Here is an 18068-nt window from a genome sequence, read left to right on the forward strand (position 1 = left end):
ACACGTGCATGCCTTCTAAACTGTGACGGAGAAAGTATTAGAAACCATAGCCTCGGTTACTTCTGAAGTATAATAGTGTCTTCTGTATATTTTTAGTTTATCCACTTTTGAAATACTTATTTTCTATGCAGATACTACTAATCTGTTCCTTGGTTTATATCTCTCTATAACAGAATCGTTCTTTATGTTGCATATGCATAAAATATACATCAATCAGAGAGTGTATAGTTCTAATATTATTTCTTATAATTTTAGGGGTAATTGTGATGCACATTTTTCTAGCAGCGGCAGTGATACATGCTATCGCTGGTTTTGTGCAGTCTAGTGTGACCGTCTTGCCAGTTTTTTGAGGAAGATTGGATTGGATACCTATGCTTTGGGGTGAATAAAACCGTGAATTCTACATTCTATATTTTGTGCACAAGATTCTTTCAACTTCAAGTTCAACACAAAGTTATTCGTGGCGATGATTCTAACATACATACTTATTTTTCTCCTTTATTATAAAATATAATAGCATCTCTTTTTAATATGACTTATTTTTCCATTGGTTATTTACGGTGTTGGCAAGTAGGCGATTCTTATCCATGGGAAATCATTGATTGACTCGGTATGTTTACTCATTATCTAGACTTGCATGTTTCACAGGAAAGTACAATCTTCTTCCTACAATACATCTCCTTGTAACATAATGCGGACGCGGTAGGGAATGATAGTTGTTTCTTACGGCATGGTTTTTTTGTTGTTGTTTCATTTTTGTATGATCTTGTTACTGATAGTGCTCGGTATGAACATGTTCGGTCAAAGCAAATGTCACATATGAAGTCATAGCAAAGGTTATCTATAATATAAGGCTGTTTGTAGTTTTTTATTATTCTCGGGTAACTCGTTGTTATCCTAATTCCTACACTATCAGGGACACTTAATTTGTATGACATATTTGCTTGTATTGGCTAAATTTCTACCCCAGCTATAAAAAAAGAATGTATTGTATGTGGAAATGAACACACGATGTTTATTATCTAAGGACAAAATGCAAAATTGAATATGCACATGTTTTTTTTGGATTGAGATGCACGAGTGTTCACTACACAGATGATAATACCTTTTTCTTCAAGAGGGAATTGATCAATTTTGTATTTAAAGATTGCCATGCCCCCCAAAAAATAAGGTTGTGATTGCCATGTGACATGAACACACCTTCCCCAAATCTGCAAATACGACATCACATTATGAAGTTCATTTGTCTGTCATGATTAATTAAAATATACTCTCCGTTCAAACATATATGGTGTATTAATTATTATGGAGTGCGCTCCGTACGTATTATAAGATGCCAATACGACGACTTTAGTAGAACACGATGACTCTACTAAAGTTGCTCTAAATTGATTGTTTCATAGCAATGCGCGGGCATTCAACTAGGGTATTCAACTACTATTAAAGAAGAATCGGACATGTTATATTTGTTTGACTATATATTTTATTGCTCCGTGGCAAACGCACGGACATACAGCTGGTATGACTTATAATGCGTTGCACTTGACGGTGGAGATGCATCATACAGTATACGTACGTACGTGTAGTTTGTATCACTGTATGTGAGCCGTGAGATCGACGAGAAACGCAGGGCACACGCACAGACGCACCCACGTACCGACGTACAGTACGTAGTACATCTACGACCAGACCAGACCAGACCAGCAGCACGTCGATCCTTTTCAAGTTTCCCATCTACTCCAGTTGATGAACGCACGTAAGTACTCTCCACTCCACAAGCCACATTCACCATGTACCAGCAACATGCATGCATGCACGCACGCGCGCGGTCTGCTGGTTGGTTGCGCAGACGGGAGCGTAAATGCGCCCACCGGCACGGCCAACCGAGACGCTCGTTCTCTTCTCCGGGCAGATACGTCGCCATCGCTCCCAAGTACCACTACCACACCGTCAACTCACACCGGCGAAGAAATCCGCGGCGCCCCTACACTCTGTCACCCACCCACTGCCCCGCCATCTGCACTGCCCCCTCATGCCGCCATGTTCCACGCCGGTCACCGCCATCGTGCTCCTGCGTGCCCACCGATCGACCTCAGCTCGCAGATTGGGGATCGAGTCGACAGCGGGCCATCGCGCCAACCAACTGCATTTACTCCACTCCCTAAGCTCTAAGCTCTAAGCTCTACGAGCTGCGCCGGCCTCGGCCTACCTTGAGCTTCCCTATATAAGGCTCTGCACGCCCTCCCTCCAGCTTCAAGTTCAGAGCAGAGCATCACTCACTACTGAGATTTGAGTGGAGCACGGCATAGCTAGCTGAGCTAGCTACAATGGGGAGGCGCGTGTCGGGTGTGGCGCTCGCGGCGCTGGCCGTGGTGTTGGCCCTCGGAGTGGCCGCCGAGGCGCGTCGCTTGGAGAAGGACGGCTTGTTGGGCGGTGGTGGCGGCTTTGGCGGAGGCGGCGGCTTTGGCGGCGGGATCGGTCATGGTGGTGGCGTCGGGATTGGGTTCGGTGGTGGTAAAGGGGGTGGCCTTGGCGGAGGTGGTGGTCTCGGAGGAGGCGGTGGTGCTGGGGGTGGGCTTGGCGGAGGGCTCGGCCATGGTGGCGGCGTTGGAATTGGGTTTGGTGGCGGGAAAGGTGGAGGTTTAGGCGGTGGAGGCGGCCTCGGAGGTGGGGGCGGAGCTGGTGGTGGTGGTGGACTTGGCGGAGGGATCGGGCATGGCGGCGGGCTTGGAGGTGGCATTGGCAAGGGTGGTGGTTTTGGAGGTGGTATTGGGAAAGGTGGTGGTGTCGGTGGAGGAATCGGCCATGGCGGTGGCCTCGGAGGTGGCATTGGGAAAGGTGGTGGTCTTGGTGGAGGTGGTGGTTTCGGTGGAGGTGCCGGAGGTGGTGCAGGTGGTGGTCTCGGCGGAGGCGCAGGAAGCGGTGCCGGTGGTGGCCTCGGAGGTGGTTCAGGCGGAGGAGGACTCGGTGGCGGTGCTGGAGGAGGTTCAGGTGGTGGCCTTGGAGGAGGCGCCGGTTCCGGTGGTGGACTCGGTGGCGGTGCTGGAGGAGGTTCAGGTGGTGGCCTTGGAGGAGGCGCCGGTTCCGGTGGTGGACTTGGAGGTGGCGCCGGTTCAGGTGGTGGGCTCGGAGGTGGCGCCGGAGGAGGTTCAGGTGGTGGCCTTGGAGGAGGTGCCGGTTCCGGTGGTGGACTTGGTGGTGGCGCGGGGGGAGGTTCAGGCGGTGGCCTCGGTGGTGGCGCCGGAGGAGGCTCCGGTGGTGGTCTGGGAGGCGGTGCCGGTTCAGGCGGTGGTCTTGGTGGAGGCTCCGGTGGTGGATTTGGAGGCGGCGCGGGGGGAGGTGGTGGACTCGGCGGTGGAGCTGGTGGAGGCGGAGGCGCCGGAGCCGCCGGCGGTTTCGGAGGAGGCAAGGGCGGCGGATTCGGCGGCGGCGTAGGCGGAGGAGGCGGCAAGGGCGGAGGCTTCGGCGGGGGAGTCGGCGGCGGCGGCGGTGCAGGTGGTGGCGCCGGCGGTGGCTTCGGAGGAGGCGCGGGCAGCGGAGCAGGTGGAGGCTTCGGCGCCGGGGGCGGCCACGGCGGAGGCGCAGGGTTCGGCGGTGGAGCTGGCGCCGGTGGCGGCGGGGGATTCGGCGGTGGTGGGGGCGCGGGCGGCGGCGGCGGCATCGGTGACGGGCAGTGAGGCCGGCCCGGAGAACGCGCGCATGCACGTCGCGGGCGCTTCGGTGGGTCCATGCATGCAGGGAGACGTGCGTGACGCGCGCGCCATGGGGAGCAAAGCAATCAATCTTGGTAGCCTACGTATATGCGAATAAATTTGTTGGGTGGTGAGCGATGAGTACGTGACGTGACAATGACATTCCTTTTCCTTGTGTATCCATGATAGTGTTATTACCATGACGCATGTATTATTTTGGAAGCCAAACTATGTTTCCATCTGTATCAAAGATATACTTATATATTACTATACAAACAGATTTATATATTGCGCACAGAATGATGACTTGGTTCCGTTACCGTACAAGTTTTCTTTTGTGAGTGCACGTGAAACGCACATATAATCATAAGTTTAATATTTTGATTATCCAAATTGATTTGTCTATCACAATGGTTGCCACAATAACATCTCAAGTTTTTATAACATTTGGTCTAAACTAAAATTTATAACAATTTAAAAGGAATTTTTGTTTAGCAAACGCCCTTCTTTGTGGCTAGATGTTTTCACGTCGGCATCTCATTGCCTCGGAAGTGTCCCTCCCATCATGGATCGTTTCTTATGTGGCACTCCTCTTTATGCCCCTTGCATCGCCTTTGATTTTTGGACATGTTGGAATCTTTCTTCAGTGCCACGCGGAGCTCTACCTCCCGCATCGCACCAACGACAAATTGGGTGTCACCAACAGATTTGCTCCACCTCAATAAAGCACATGGAGAGGCAAGCTTGAATCTCCGATTTGAACACCACCTTGCTAACCGAGCTAGGTTTGGTCATGTGCAAGAAGGCCATACCAAATCTGTTCTTCTTTATCAACAATGGTTAAATGTTTAGACAACATCGTCTTAATCAACACGACAAAACATTGCATAAAACATTGCACAAAAGGAAAGGAACATCACCTTTGAGGTAAAAATTTCATCCCAATATGTGTAGCTCAAATCATCATGTTTCCTAGTTTTACAAAGTTCTCCTACGAGAAGGATTACTTGTGATGCCTGCTTTACAGAAAAGTAAATATTAGAAAACATAAAGTGAAAGAGGAGATGAACTATACTACCAGATCTTATGAGCTCAAATAATGACATGGTACATTTTGCAGAAATAGTTCATGACAAAAATAAATACGCTAACCTGAGTACATAGGTTGTGACAAGTATAATTTCATTGATAAAAACATACTTCCTCCGTTCCATAATATAAAAGCGTTTTTCAAGCTATGTTAGCTTGAAAAACGATCTTTATATTGTGGGACTGAAGGAAAACATATAAAGGCTTAAAAAAATCAATCGAGTTAAAACTTGAAAGAAGTCACAGATCAGCATTGTCTTGTTGCATAGAGGTATTATCCTAACACATTTGTGATAAGCATAAATAAACACTGTTAATTTGATGAGTCCCTCAACCTCCCCTTTTCACTGCCCTTACAACCAAAAACAGTAACTTGACGTAAAATTGCTCTATTGAGTTTCACCCAAAGGACAATGTTCACAAATGACAAGCACTCACGACAAGAATCTGAAACTTTGCCGGTGAAAGCACAAACTGGAAAACGCGACGCATCAACTGAATCTGCGGCCCAAGCAACTCTGCATGCAATGCAACAAGATGTATCTTTCTGAATTTGAGAAGTCCCTGTCGGCTTATTGTGTACCAACTTGGCATGAATCGCTAAGCAAAAGCATAAGACAGAAGATAGCGTGATTCGGCGTCCAAACTGCGGAGCAGAAACCCTAAAAATATGGTATCCCCTGATCTCTCCAAACAAACAATCCCTAATGCCCAAAGATAATCACAGGGAGCCGAGGAAAACACCATGAGCAGACCCCTAATTTACCTGCCATCACATGAATTAGGGGTCAGTCGCCAGCCGCCCACCCAACCAGCAGCGCGCGCCGCCGTCTGCTTCGACTTTTTTTTTGAGCAATCGCCGTCTGCTTCCACTAAAATGAAGTGAACTAACGCCGGGAACAGAGAGGGAGGGGGGGCTTACTCTTGATGTCGCGGATATCGCCGTGGTGGGTGGCCTTGATGAACCTTGCCTCCGGAGGCCACCGATCGCGGTCTGCAAAAACAAATCCCAAAACCAAACAACAAGCTCCAAGAAAAGTTAAGTTTTTATTCAGATATCACACTTATAACCACTCTGAGGTGCCATTTTGGTATTCAGTTTTTCCTCATGAGGGAGCTGGAAAATCTTGCTTGTGACCTCGTGTGCGGCGTGTGCGTGTGTGTGCTTGGCACTGTTGTTTGGATGTTGTGGCTCGGTGGTTTGCTTTATTTATAAAACGGGGTGAAAGCCTTTTTTTGTAAAAACTTGCTTGTGACGTCCCTGACTTCCGTCATTAGTGACTCCGCTATCCCATGACTTTTCTGTTAATAATACAGAAACATCATTTTGCCATGGTTAATTAGCTGATTAGCTCATTGTTAATTAGCACTCAACCGATGAGTTGAACTGCATTCAGAACCAATTTTTGTTCATAAAACAGAAGGGGAAAGACCAACTCCACGGAACAATTGGAACATGACACACACATGACATTATATACATGAAGCCTTTTTCCAGTATATACAGTCTGCTTAGAGGTTCAAATTAATAAGTTGAATGAGCAACTACCACATAGAAGAATCCGGCCTCCCTGCAAGCGTCATCCAGCATCGGACGACTCGAGCAAACCCTCGTCGTTGGCCATGGCAGTGTCATTGATCTTCTCGATGATCGGGCTGATATCTGAGCATGCAAAGAGGAAAAGAGAACTCAATTTTCAGATAAAACAAACAGTGCATTAACTGTATCACCCGCTTGGAGCGAGAAATGGCCGTAACACGATTGGTACTGAAAATAGAAATCTCCATGGATAAACATGTATCGATCAGCTGCATGTCTTCAAGGGGAACTGCTTCCGGCACACTCCAACATCCCGTCCGCTTAGTTCAGCGAGGATGGAGAATCTCTGAATAATAACGCGTGAATTCAGGGAAGGCTGCAGCAACGTATGTTCTGAATAATGCATGAACGCACTGCAGAATTTGTCTTTCGGAAAGGACAGGGAATTGAGCCCTCGGTAGTACTTACATAGGAATTTGTCTTTCGGAAAGGACGGGCGACGTCCGGTGGCGGACTGCGACGGCGAACGATGGTGGCGGCGTGGTAGGGAGGTGGAGGGGTTGGCGGCGGGGCTGCGTCGGGCCCGGGGCGCGTGCGGCGCGGGGCGAGCGGAGCGGCGGCGGCCATGCGCGGGGCGGGGCATCGACGAAGGGGGGCGTCGGCGAGCGGGGCGAGCGGAGCGGCGGCGGCCATGCGCGGGGCGGGGCATCGACGAAGGGGGGCGTCGGCGAGCGGGGCGAGCGGAGCGGCGGCGGCCATGCGCGGGGCGGGGCATCGACGAAGGGGGGCGTCGGCGAGCGGGGCGAGCGGAGCGGCGGCGGCCGTGCGCGGGGCGGGGCATCGACGAAGGGGGGCGTCGGCGAGCGGGGCGAGCGGAGCGGCGGCGGCCGTGCGCGGGGCGGGGCATCGACGAAGGGGGGCGTCGGCGAGCGGGGCGAGCGGAGCGGCGGCGGCCGTGCGCGGGGCGGGGCATCGACGAAGGGGGGCGTCGGCGAGCGGGGCGAGCGGAGCGGCGGCGGCCGTGCGCGGGACGAGCGAGACGAGCGGGGTGGGGGCGAGCGGGCCAGAGGGGGCTTGCGGGAGCAGTTCGCGGCCGATCGCGGCGATTTTTTTTCGTTAGCGACGAGGGACTTTTCGTTAGTGACCAGGATTTTGTTAATAGGGAAATCAGTCCGTTGATCAAGTGATTAGACGGTTGAGATGGTTAGTTGGATCTACAGTGCCTAACGACGAACAGCAGTGTGCGTACGTACGAACACCGGCATGTCCGTGCTCTCGTTCATTATTCTGGGTCGACGGGTTCGCTCCAACTCCAGCAACAAAGAAGAAGAAGAAGAAGAAAACGGCTTCACTCCAGTAATTGCTCCTATGATCGATGGAGAAGCCAAAAGTACCTCCAGTTTAGACCAAACGCAACGGCAACGCTACGTTTGTCGGTGTGTTTGTGGAATTGTGTTTTCCACGATCTGTTTTATTTGGATTTGTTCGGATCTGTTCGTCCTTCGTCTTTGTCCGTATGTTTTTAGGTTGGATAATTTCGATCTATATTTTTCATCTGTGACGTTTGTTGTTCTCGTGTGTTGGTGATCATATGGGATCTTAGTACGACGATTTTTCGATTGTCTATTACAACAACGTTTGTCCGGCTCTAACGAAGGAAGGACGATGACAACGGAGCGTCTTCGGCTCGCTTCAGTGCTTGTAATCGTTGCTAGGTGGTCTTCGGATCTGGATGTAATTTTTATTACTTTTAGTTTTCCTTGTACTACCATGATTGAAGGGGGATAAACCCGAGATAGGCTCATTCGGGCAACCCCTTCTTTTTTCAAAATAGTATGGGACGGACGCTTACTCCCGTAAACCGGTTGCCCCTGGCCGCCTACACAACGCGAGCTAGCTTAGGGCGAGACCGCCCTCTATCCGGCTCGTGGGCGACCCGCCAGCCGGCGGGTCAGCACCTTCCACATCACCCAGGCTAACGCGACGGGGGACACATCAGCCAGACGTGGCTACAACGATCCGAGTACCACTGGTCAGCACACACATGGCTGCAGTGCCGGCGACCGAACCTCTGACCATAGCCGACCGCGACAGGGCGAGGCGGCACAGTGACGGCACGCCTCCAACCACTTCATTACCTCCTCCCGCGTGGCCAGGATGCGGCTGGTCGTACTACCGACCATGGTTGGGTGCCACAAGACGACGCCACACTATGCAGTCCGTGCCGCGGCGTGACAAGACTTATTTTAAGTCACTTATTTTAAAACAGAAAAAGTATATTAAATAAATGATTTAATTACGACTATTAGGACTAAACGAATCACATCCTTCCCAAAGTTAGTTATCGACCAGATTTTTACCCCGAGAACCTCACCCTCATAATCGGCAAACGCCCCGCTAAGCACCAGCAAGGGCTTCTTTTAAATTTTCTGATTCACCTGTGACAAAAAAGAAGCCCAACGAATAATACCACTTTGTCACCTCATATTAGCACGAACTGCTCCTCTCTACTAGAAACAACTCCCTCTGTCCCATAATATAAAAGCGTTTTTAACATCATACTAGTTGTATATGTTTGGCTTTACATTACATCTATTGTTTGTTGTACAAAAAGTGAACCAAAGATATATTCTGCCTAACTCAAGATAGATGGTCGACTGGTTGTAGAAATGCACATGAAACAAAGCCAAAATATTCCTTCGTCGGGAGGATTCCGTTCTCAACGAGTATTTAACCAAAAACTACCACAATTAATGAAACTATACCTACAAACTATCACTTTATGATTTTGTTCCGAAAACTATCATTTCTTTCCTAATCTGTAACTAAAAACTACCAAATCTAAAAATGATAGTTTTTAGTCACAGATTAGGAAAATGGTATTTTTCGGAACAAAATTGTAAAGTGATAGTTTGTAGGCATGGTTCCATGAATTATGATAGTTTTTGATTAAATACTCATATCTTGCAGTTTAACCGCTTTGACTCTTTTTTGGCTGTTGTGCATCTTCTGGAACACAATTGGTTAGATATTATGGAAGTATTCCTTGTAGCTGTGATGTTTGAGAAGGTGGCAGCTTGTTATATTTTAGGGTCAAGGTAGAAGCTTCACGTCCTCACGTCCAATGCACAACATTGCTTCTAGCTGTCCCCCTGTTCTACACGAGCACTTGACAATTTTTCAGAAAAGCCTCAAATTGGTAGAGATTCTGAGGTGATTCTCCTAATTGATGAGGGGTTTCTCAAAAATCACCTCCAAATTGATGGATGTTTTGAGGCGAATCTCACCGCCAACGGCATGCAGGTATGTTCAAACTTCATCTCTTCCCCGTTCCTTCTTTTATTTGAGAAAAAATGCAAGAGCTTTGCCTCTCACTGATTTAAGCAAGGAAAAACAGGGAGAGTCCCAATCATTAAATCACAGAAGGGAGAGAAATCTCCACGTCTGAAATGGCCAAGATTGACCAAAAGCTAAATAAGGTGAGTATTTAACCAAAAACTACCACAATTTATGGAACCATGCCTACAAACTATCACTTTATGATTTTGTCCCGAAAACTATCTTTTTTTTTCTAATCTGTGACTAAAAACTACCAAGTCTCAAAAATGATAGGTTTTAGTCACATATTAGGAAAAAAATGGTAGTTTTCAGGATAAAATCATAAAGTGGTAGTTTGTAGGCATGGTTTCATGAAGTGTGGTAGTTTTTGGTTAAATACTCGTTCTCAACAGTCTGGACCACCTGGGTGCCTCCTCTCGGATCAAACTTCATGCAAAAACCAGCAGGCATGTAACCAATTAGGGCTGCAGGGCGTCCGAACCATCCCGCTTCCTATTCAAAACTAAAATGTCAGTTATAGAAAGATTAGACTAGTCATTGTGGGGAGTAACATATGTACGGTGCCATGCAATACTTCATTTATTAGATTATAAACTCATTTTGTTTTGGGGTGATGTTACTCATAATGTGAATAACATACTACTCCCTTCCGTCCTTTTTAGTTCGCATATAAGATTTGTCTAAAAGTCAAACCTAGTTAAGTTTAACCAACTTTAGAGAAAAAATACCAATATTTACAATGTGAAATTAATATCATTAGAAGCGTCATGACTTTAATTTTTGTATTGTAAAAGCTTAGCATTGCAGATGTTGATATTGTTTCATATAAATAAATATGTTCAAACTTTACGAAGTTTCACTTTGGACAATTCTAGAGTAAAAAAGGATAGGAGGGAGTATGTTACCACATGTATATCTCTCCTCATACTTGTCACACCATCTATTTTAGATATATGTGATGTTACGAGAACGGACGTTTGGAGGCCGAGCTCCATAGCTCCATGGAGCTCAAAATTTCTGAATAAAATCAAATTTTAAACTTTTCGGTTTAAAAAAAATCTGAAAAAAATATGCAAGTAAAGAAGGATGTTACGTATATGTGTGTAAATTTTTAGGATGAAATACCTTGAAATACGATCGGCACAAAAAAATAAATTCATGGCCGGAGACGATGAATAGTATCATGTGTTAAAAAGCTTCAGATTTGTTTTTTTTGCACAAGCCTCATTTCAACATATTTTTTTCTAAAAATTTACACACATGTGTGTTACACCCTCACTTATCTCTGTATTTTTTCAGAATTTTTGAAATGTAAAAATATGAATTTTCATGAATTTTGGATTTCAAATTTAAAGGCCACCATGGAGGCCGAGTTCCAAAAGCAATTTTCGTGACGTTACCATGTCACGGGCTGGGGTTGGATTGGTACGGAGGTTGTGGTCGTGGAAGGTTGGAGGACGAGGGCGAACCCCTCACCGACCTATGGTTAAGAAAGGAGGTGAGGAGGGGCACCGAGGTGCAGGTGCACGAGGGGAGAAGATAGATTATTTTCTGCCTTCCTTTATTGATCGCATAGGGGTGGCTATAAGTAGCCAATTAAAAAACGAACAGATTTCAACTCTAATTGGGGGTTGGCAGGGTAACCTTCTTCGGGACAAAACCTTTCCAACTTAAGACCCAGACTCTTGAACCTAAATCTAGGACTCTATAATTAAACTAGGACAGAATTAGGGAGGTGCAGGACCCTTGCGCCTATAAGTCTGGCCCCACATGACATATCACCTATGTTACTCCCATTATGGATAGTCTTAAACTGTGTGACATTAATTTGTACTAGCTGTGTACTAGCTGGCTGTTTTTGCCGGACTTTGCGGGACGCCGTCCTGCACCCCTAGAACCAATCATGAACCAACTCGTGGTTGGGTTCTCGAATTAAACTTCACTTCATTCTACGTGTGATCTGCTGAAGGAATGATGATAAATATTTGCCCCAATCGACGTCTAAGCCTCCTTTTCCTGGTTGCCCAAGTAGCTTTGCTTTATTAACTGAAAGTCTTTGTGCACTTTCTCCAACTTCTACAGCAAAAAGCGTCATGCATCCCTTGATCATGCAAATAGGAGGTTTCACCCAAACTTGCAAAGGAAAAATAACAGACACCTTTCATAATTCTCAGTATAATAAGTGCTACTTACAGCTTACGGGTCGGCATCGTAGGGTGCACAGCTACCTTGCTCCGACGGAACAAGCAGGATTGGCTTTCCGTGCTTGTTGAACTCGAAGACTGCAGGAAAGATAGCACTCGACAATTGCAGGTTGCCCATCAGGTCTAGTCGCGCCAAGTTACCTGCAACAGGCCCACTGGTTATTGACCATTCTCCTTGGTGCATGCCCATTAGGGACGGCCTTGAACATAGTTAAGGAGAACACGAAGAAGCGTGTTTCTTACATGTTGTTTGCTTCAATGCATTACATATCACTTCCAGCGATTCAGGGGGTAAAAGGTTAGATCCTGCATCGACTGATACAAGGTTCGGTGCTTGCAGTATCAGCCTGGAAATGAAGTATGCAGTACGCATCCCACCGCGGTTCTTACTGCAAAATAAAATTTGAAGTGACTACGGAAACTTGCACGTCAAGCATTCATCATTGTGAGTCGGGCAGAGTTTATTCTACCTAATGTTGATGTGGGAGAGATTTACTTTCCTTGGCAATGCTTCCTCAAGTATTTGGAAGCCTATTGGTCCTAGGCCGATGTCTTCAACATTTAGCTCCCTTACATGTGAACCCAGGAATTTCACTAATGTAGCTGCCACAGAACTGAAAATTCATCATAGTCCAAAATGTGAACCAAGCTAAAGAAACAACAGAAACTCTGCACTGGGAGAAAGGACTTACCTCCCAAGATGATTATCTGCTATAGACAGCATGTCAAGTGGTTTATTAATCGATGTGAGGCACTCAAGAAGTTTAGTCACACCGATACTGGACAAATCACAGTTCTCTGCTCTTAATCTCTGAAGTGGATTCCCCCTTTGAAGAGCCAATTCAAGGAAAGGCATAAGGTATCTGCAAGTTTATATGTAACTCCTTAGTGCTTACTGATAGGACATAACAGAGTCTACAAGGAATAATTGTCTTGAAGTTGACCACAGGCATAAAGAACTACTCCCTCCGTTCCTAAATACAAGTCTTTTTAGAGATTTCACTACGGACTACATACGGAGCAAAATGAGTGAATCTACACTTTAAAGTCTGTCTATATACATCCGTATGTAATCCATAGTGAAATGCCTAAAAAGACTTATATTTAGGAACGGAGGAAGTATTATGCATCCATTCATGATTGATGCAAATCTAGAGAAAACTGAAGACAAACAGACAAACAGATAGCAATATAGCATAACTCTACTGCCTACAATTAGCAGCAGACACTACATGTGCAATGTTGATGACTACCTGATACCCACATCAGTGATTGGATTGTCGCTTATATCTAAATTTCTCAAATTAGACATCTTTGCTAGAATTTTGCATACATCCTCCATGTCACCCTCCTGCAAATTGTTTCCCCTGACATGACAAATTGATATGTTAATACACAAGTCATGCCAACTTCGAAAAGGAAGTGGTAATAAAGGTTTCTAATTATGACGATTTGGCGGGTGCTGAAAGGCAACAGGTAATACCTTAGGTTAAGAACAGTCAGGGAGTTCAGGGATGTGTTTGACTTCAACGCTGATGATAAACTTGTAGAACTTCTGTCTGCAGTAGAAAACCAGCCTGCAAACTATAAAGAGAGATTATTTGGGTCCAAGAAACAGATATCAAAGAAGAAAAGATTCTTGTGTGAACCCACATTGTTTTCTGACATGTCAAGCGTGTGTAAACCGGAGGAAGCTTCAAGGAGAGTACGAATAATTATCTTAGCAAATGATGGCTGCATCTTAGCATCATTAAATGACAGCAACTGCAGAGACCTGAACAATAGTAAGAATAAAACAATGCTAATGTGCACCCAATCTTTTTGGCAAACAATCAGTAATTAAGTAGCAACATCATGCCATTTATGCTTACAGACAGGCACCATAACCAGTTTGTTGCATATACCAATCTTAAATCCCAAACAACCGACTAGCGGACTAGGTTGGAGATGCAGGCATGAGGTTACCAGGACAAATTGAATGACAGGATGAATAGGTGATTTCTTTTTTCACTTCTACATATCGTTACTCTTATTCTTGCCTCTTTTTTTTATTTGCATTCTAATCTATTCTACTGCTCTCTGCTTTAAGATGAATGACCATATCGTCCATGGGTGTGTCATGATACTCTGAATAAAATAATGCAAACTATTTTTTCATGTAAAACATGTAAAAGTTCAACATGACTGGATCTGGCACCGCTTTTCAGTTTCCGGTTAAACCCACGGTCATATCCGGATTTTTCAGAAGGACCTAGAACAGCCAAACTATCAGCGCCCATTCCACAAAACCCTCAAAATGGTGTTAAATCTTTCCATGGTGTCAGGGAGAGTATTTACTTCAATAAAAATTTATGTGAAGCATAAACTAACAAATACAACATGGGAAGAATAGGAGAGTATTCTCATGAAAAATGCATAAAATGGCTGGATAAAATTTCCTCCCTAATTTATATTATGGAATCATTAACTGAGCATCTAATTAGAGTGCCATTGTATAGAATAATGCAACAACAATTGCTAAAAAAGAATGATAAAGGGAAAAAAGGTTGGGTTCCTCGGGCTATTCCCCGACATCTGTTCAAAAATAAAACGAAGGTGGAATAAGAGGACATGCAACTTACTTTGCACATGACAGAAAATTTAATAGACCAGCAGAGGTGGTTAGAGACTTGCTTTCACTTATGCGAGATGATTTAATACTGAAGGACTGGATCTTGTAGTTTTGGGATCCTGGCTGGTAAAGACTAGTGCAAACTTTATCCATGACTGCAGGATAAAGCTGGCAGTGGATAAATTCAAGAGATAACAGTGTCCTAGCATGGCAGCTCAGAAGCCGGCATACAGCATTCACCTGTCAGTGGAAATTGAAAAGGGGCTTAAAAAATTGGACCACTCTTAGCTTAGTATCAGCTGACAAAACAGAGCAAAGCAACAATACGAGCCATCATGCCGTAAAGGATACTACAAGTGTGTAGCTTATCTGCTGCATAATTTTTTTTTCTAGTCAGTTCTTCTTTGGCATGCTTCTTAACAACGCTGCCTCAACATTAACTTTCCCTATGTCTCTTATGGTACAAAGATATATAGTTTACGTGACACGGGAACTTGAACTATGGAACATAATGTTACTTTTAACTGAGTTGCAGCCCATGGCTCTGCATTTTTGTTCCCTAAAGCTATTGTATGCAACAACAAACATAATCTTACCGGCATAATATTACCTCAAGCTCTGATATGATTCTTACAAACACCAAAGTTTCTAGCCTGCTATGTTGCAACATGTCCTGAAAAACAACGGATTTCTAGCAGTCAACCATAACTGTCTTAAGTTTGAACTTTACACAATGAATTCACATTTTTCATGCCATACACATGCAAACATATATAGCACGAAGGACAACTTTTCCGGAATTTGAGTGCACATTTGTTGTTGTATGGATGATGGAGCGGTACATGTATAATAAAATACCAACAAAATAACAGCAATACAGATGAGTGTGGACATACTGAACCCATTGGCATATGAACCCACTTTCTAAAAATGCATTTTAAATGCGTTTTAAAATGTCAAAAAAATTGAAACAAAATTCCACACATACATTTTCGTAACATGTGTGCCCGACACAAAGTTTTGTGGAAGAAACTCTTCCTGTTGTGCCTCTGCAAAAAAGACAAATTTCAGTGCTCCTAAATAGCGTTAGATGACATATTTTTTTGTCTTTTTTGCACAGGCCGAACAAAAAGTTGTGTTTCCACGAAATTTTCTGTGCGCACATAGAATGTGAAGATGTATGCATGGAACTTTTTTTATAATTTTCGGGCAATTAAAAATGGGTTTTCCAAAGTGGGTTCATATGCCCATGGATTCATCCATGACTTTTCCCAATACAAATACACAATTAAACAACACATGCACAATTGAACAACACATGCTACGGACCGTGGATAATTAATCATAGACAGTGGGAAAATAAAGGAAAAAGGTACTGCTTGAGCACTTACACAAATTTCAGCCGTGCAAAGCACATTTTGAAATCTCAAGCACCTGAAAATAAGTTAAAATTACTATAGTAAGAACAAAGAAAATCTATTCTCTACATAGTTCTTGAAGGATGCTGGAAGCAACCTGATCTGAGCTAGGTCCATGTTGTAATTAAACTGGAAAAACTAACATTGCATAACATGACTAGAGATCCCCACCAGATTATTACCGATCTCTAACTACTTACGAGTGGGGGTTTCTTTAATTGAATATAAATCACTAGCACCAGGCAGTTATCCATGTAAAGGTTAAATATGAGTTAAAGAGGAACTGGGTATGACAAACAAATGACAAATATGATCGCACCTTGCATAGGATCCAAGTATGGTCCAATGATATGACAGTCTCGAATACTGCTGAGCTATGTTCTCACTGAGGTAAACGCAACTCATGGTTTTATCTGCATAGATTATAGTTAAACTTGAAGATAATTTCAATAGCTACTGCAGGTGCAATAATGCAGTTACAACTAACTGCAAGCATAACTTAAAGCTGTTATTGGCTAGGAAACAAATCAGCTCAAGGCCTCATGTTGGTATGATAGTTGTTCACTATGGCGAGTAAACAACCAACCAATGTCAAGCATAACAAATACTGAAGGAGGAAGGGGTTTTATATATTCACCTGACATACTTAGCTCACCAATATGCCCACGAAATGAAGGAAGCGACGCGGCCTCTGCAGCTTCATCCAGGCACCTGTGGAAGGGTAAAAAGAAGTGACAAAAGTCAGTCCAGACTGGATTAATCAACGATTAACCCATCTGTAACTGTTTGATAACACACTCTTGCAGATGCTTTTCCCAGTATTTCTGCTGCCAGTCTAGAGTAACCAAGTCATCATGTCCAGTGTTATCGTGGAGGGGCCAGCGAAATTCGAACAATGCCTGCCATGCAGTGTTGAAGTCTTCACACCTGCGAGCATCAACACTGTCAAATACTTGAAGAGTACTCCCTCCGTTCCTAAATATAAGTCTTTTAAGCGATTTCACTACATGTCTACATACGGAACAAAATGATTGAATATACACTCTAAAGTATGTCTATATACATCCGTATGTAGTCCACTAGTGAAATCTCTACAAAGACTTATATTTAGGAACGGAGGGAGTATTCTCTTGGCCGACGTCTTGTAACAAATGCAGCAGCTGACTCATTAGTGTACAAATGAGCGTCACCTTGAACGTTTCGTCCCACGTCTGTTGCCGCCGGCCTCTCCGAACCGATCGGTAAGTGAAGCAGAAGAGCAGCATCTAGGATGGGCAATCAGAAATGCAAAATGATTAGCCAATTTCTCTTTGAAAATGTAAGAAAATACTAAAAGGAGTGGAAGGAATACACTACACTGTACTCCACATATGGAAGAAGATAGAGACTGCATCCAATCCATGGTCCATGGGAGGAGGCAAGGACGGGGAGAGGGGTAGGGTACCGGACATGGGCGCCGTGATGGAGCAGTTCGAGAGCGAACGGCGGCAGATAGGACGCCAGCTGGTGGAGAAGCTCCCAAGGCAGCGCCTCCGCGACCTGCTCCGGCGCGAGGTGGCCGCCACCCTCCTCCTCCTCCTCCTCGAGCTCCTGGACGAGCCCGTCGAAATGAGCACCGCACCCGCCGGATCGACCCGAGCCTGCCGCGTCGGCGGTGAGATGCGCGGCGACCGCCTGCAAGCACAGCGACAGCAAGGTGGGCGGCACCGCCTTCGCGCCGGCAGCAGCCATCTTTGTCCCCTGTCCCGCGCTGCTTATAATCCGCAAATCGGAGCTTAATCTCTAATCTGAGCTTCCATCCCGGGCTCCTGGGCCTCTGGGAATCCGGCGACAGCGAGTCGCCGGCGAGGCGTGCCCGGCGGCTGGCGGCAGGGCTGGCTGGCGGCGAGTAAAATCAGAAGAGGGAAGAACCGCAAAGGTGAATCGCGACTCGCCGGGGTTTTTTTTTTCTCGCGAGGCCACTGGATTGCTGGGCTTTTATTTTATTTGTTTTCTTCAGCCCATTTCTTATTCTCCAATGGTATACGGGCTGGAATAAAATCTCAGCACGGACCGCGACCCACCACGTCCACTACATCCGCCAGCGGGCGAGCGCATGGCGATCAATTTAAACATATTTTAAATAAGGCCATGAAACCCAAAAAAGTTCGATTAATTGAAAATGTTTCTAAATTT

The 18068-nt window shown here is 45.4% G+C and overlaps 2 protein-coding genes across 14 annotated transcripts; one reads left to right on the forward strand and one right to left on the reverse strand.

The window, feature by feature from the left end:
* Window positions 1-2190: 2190 nt before the first annotated feature.
* Window positions 2191-3443, forward strand: LOC123424648 (fibrous sheath CABYR-binding protein-like). 5 transcript variants are annotated; one of them, XM_045108292.1, is made up of 3 exons: window positions 2192-3015; window positions 3046-3074; window positions 3135-3443. In XM_045108292.1, the coding sequence occupies exons 1-3, from the start codon at window positions 2716-2718 to the stop codon at window positions 3433-3435; spliced, it is 630 nt and encodes a 209-aa protein (XP_044964227.1). In that variant the 5' UTR covers window positions 2192-2715; the 3' UTR covers window positions 3436-3443. The 5 variants fall into 5 exon arrangements, with proteins under 5 accessions (XP_044964226.1, XP_044964227.1, XP_044964228.1 ...); XM_045108291.1 differs by having other exon boundaries at window positions 2191-3082; window positions 3143-3443; XM_045108293.1 differs by lacking the exon at window positions 3046-3074 and having other exon boundaries at window positions 2192-3008.
* A 2787-nt stretch (window positions 3444-6230) lies between these two features.
* Window positions 6231-17832, reverse strand: LOC123424650 (NACHT, LRR and PYD domains-containing protein 13). 9 transcript variants are annotated; one of them, XR_006621717.1, is made up of 17 exons: window positions 17338-17824; window positions 17084-17158; window positions 16692-16820; window positions 16531-16604; window positions 16213-16306; window positions 15867-15909; window positions 15086-15148; window positions 14486-14715; window positions 13518-13638; window positions 13348-13448; window positions 13118-13231; window positions 12557-12727; window positions 12335-12478; window positions 12108-12253; window positions 11854-12005; window positions 10566-10677; window positions 9626-10148 (listed from the first exon to the last, which is right to left on the reverse strand). XR_006621717.1 is itself a non-coding variant. In XM_045108296.1 (16 exons), the coding sequence occupies exons 1-15, from the start codon at window positions 17622-17624 to the stop codon at window positions 11857-11859; spliced, it is 1941 nt and encodes a 646-aa protein (XP_044964231.1). In that variant the 5' UTR covers window positions 17625-17824; the 3' UTR covers window positions 6231-6444; window positions 11854-11856. The 9 variants fall into 9 exon arrangements, 7 of the variants coding, with proteins under 7 accessions (XP_044964231.1, XP_044964235.1, XP_044964232.1 ...); XR_006621716.1 differs by having other exon boundaries at window positions 9626-10152; XM_045108296.1 differs by lacking the exons at window positions 9626-10148; window positions 10566-10677 and adding an exon at window positions 6231-6444.
* Window positions 17833-18068: the final 236 nt, after the last annotated feature.

The sequence above is a fragment of the Hordeum vulgare genome, chromosome 2H (genome assembly GCF_904849725.1).
Source record: "Hordeum vulgare subsp. vulgare chromosome 2H, MorexV3_pseudomolecules_assembly, whole genome shotgun sequence".
Lineage (NCBI taxonomy): Eukaryota > Viridiplantae > Streptophyta > Magnoliopsida > Poales > Poaceae > Hordeum > Hordeum vulgare.

Bases quoted from the DNA above. Each gene is read 5' to 3' on its own strand.
- LOC123424648 (XM_045108289.1), top strand. From the start codon at position 2,716: ATGGCGGCGGGCTTGGAGGTGGCATTGGCAAGGGTGGTGGTTTTGGAG.
- LOC123424650 (XM_045108296.1), bottom strand. From the start codon at position 17,624: ATGGCTGCTGCCGGCGCGAAGGCGGTGCCGCCCACCTTGCTGTCGCTG. The intron at 16,821-17,083 runs GTGACGCTCATT...TGATGCTCGCAG, and splicing joins CGTGGGACGAAACGTTCAAG to GTGTGAAGACTTCAACACTG. The intron at 13,639-14,485 runs GTAAGTTGCATG...ACTATTGTTCAG, and splicing joins AATTTTCTGTCATGTGCAAA to GTCTCTGCAGTTGCTGTCAT.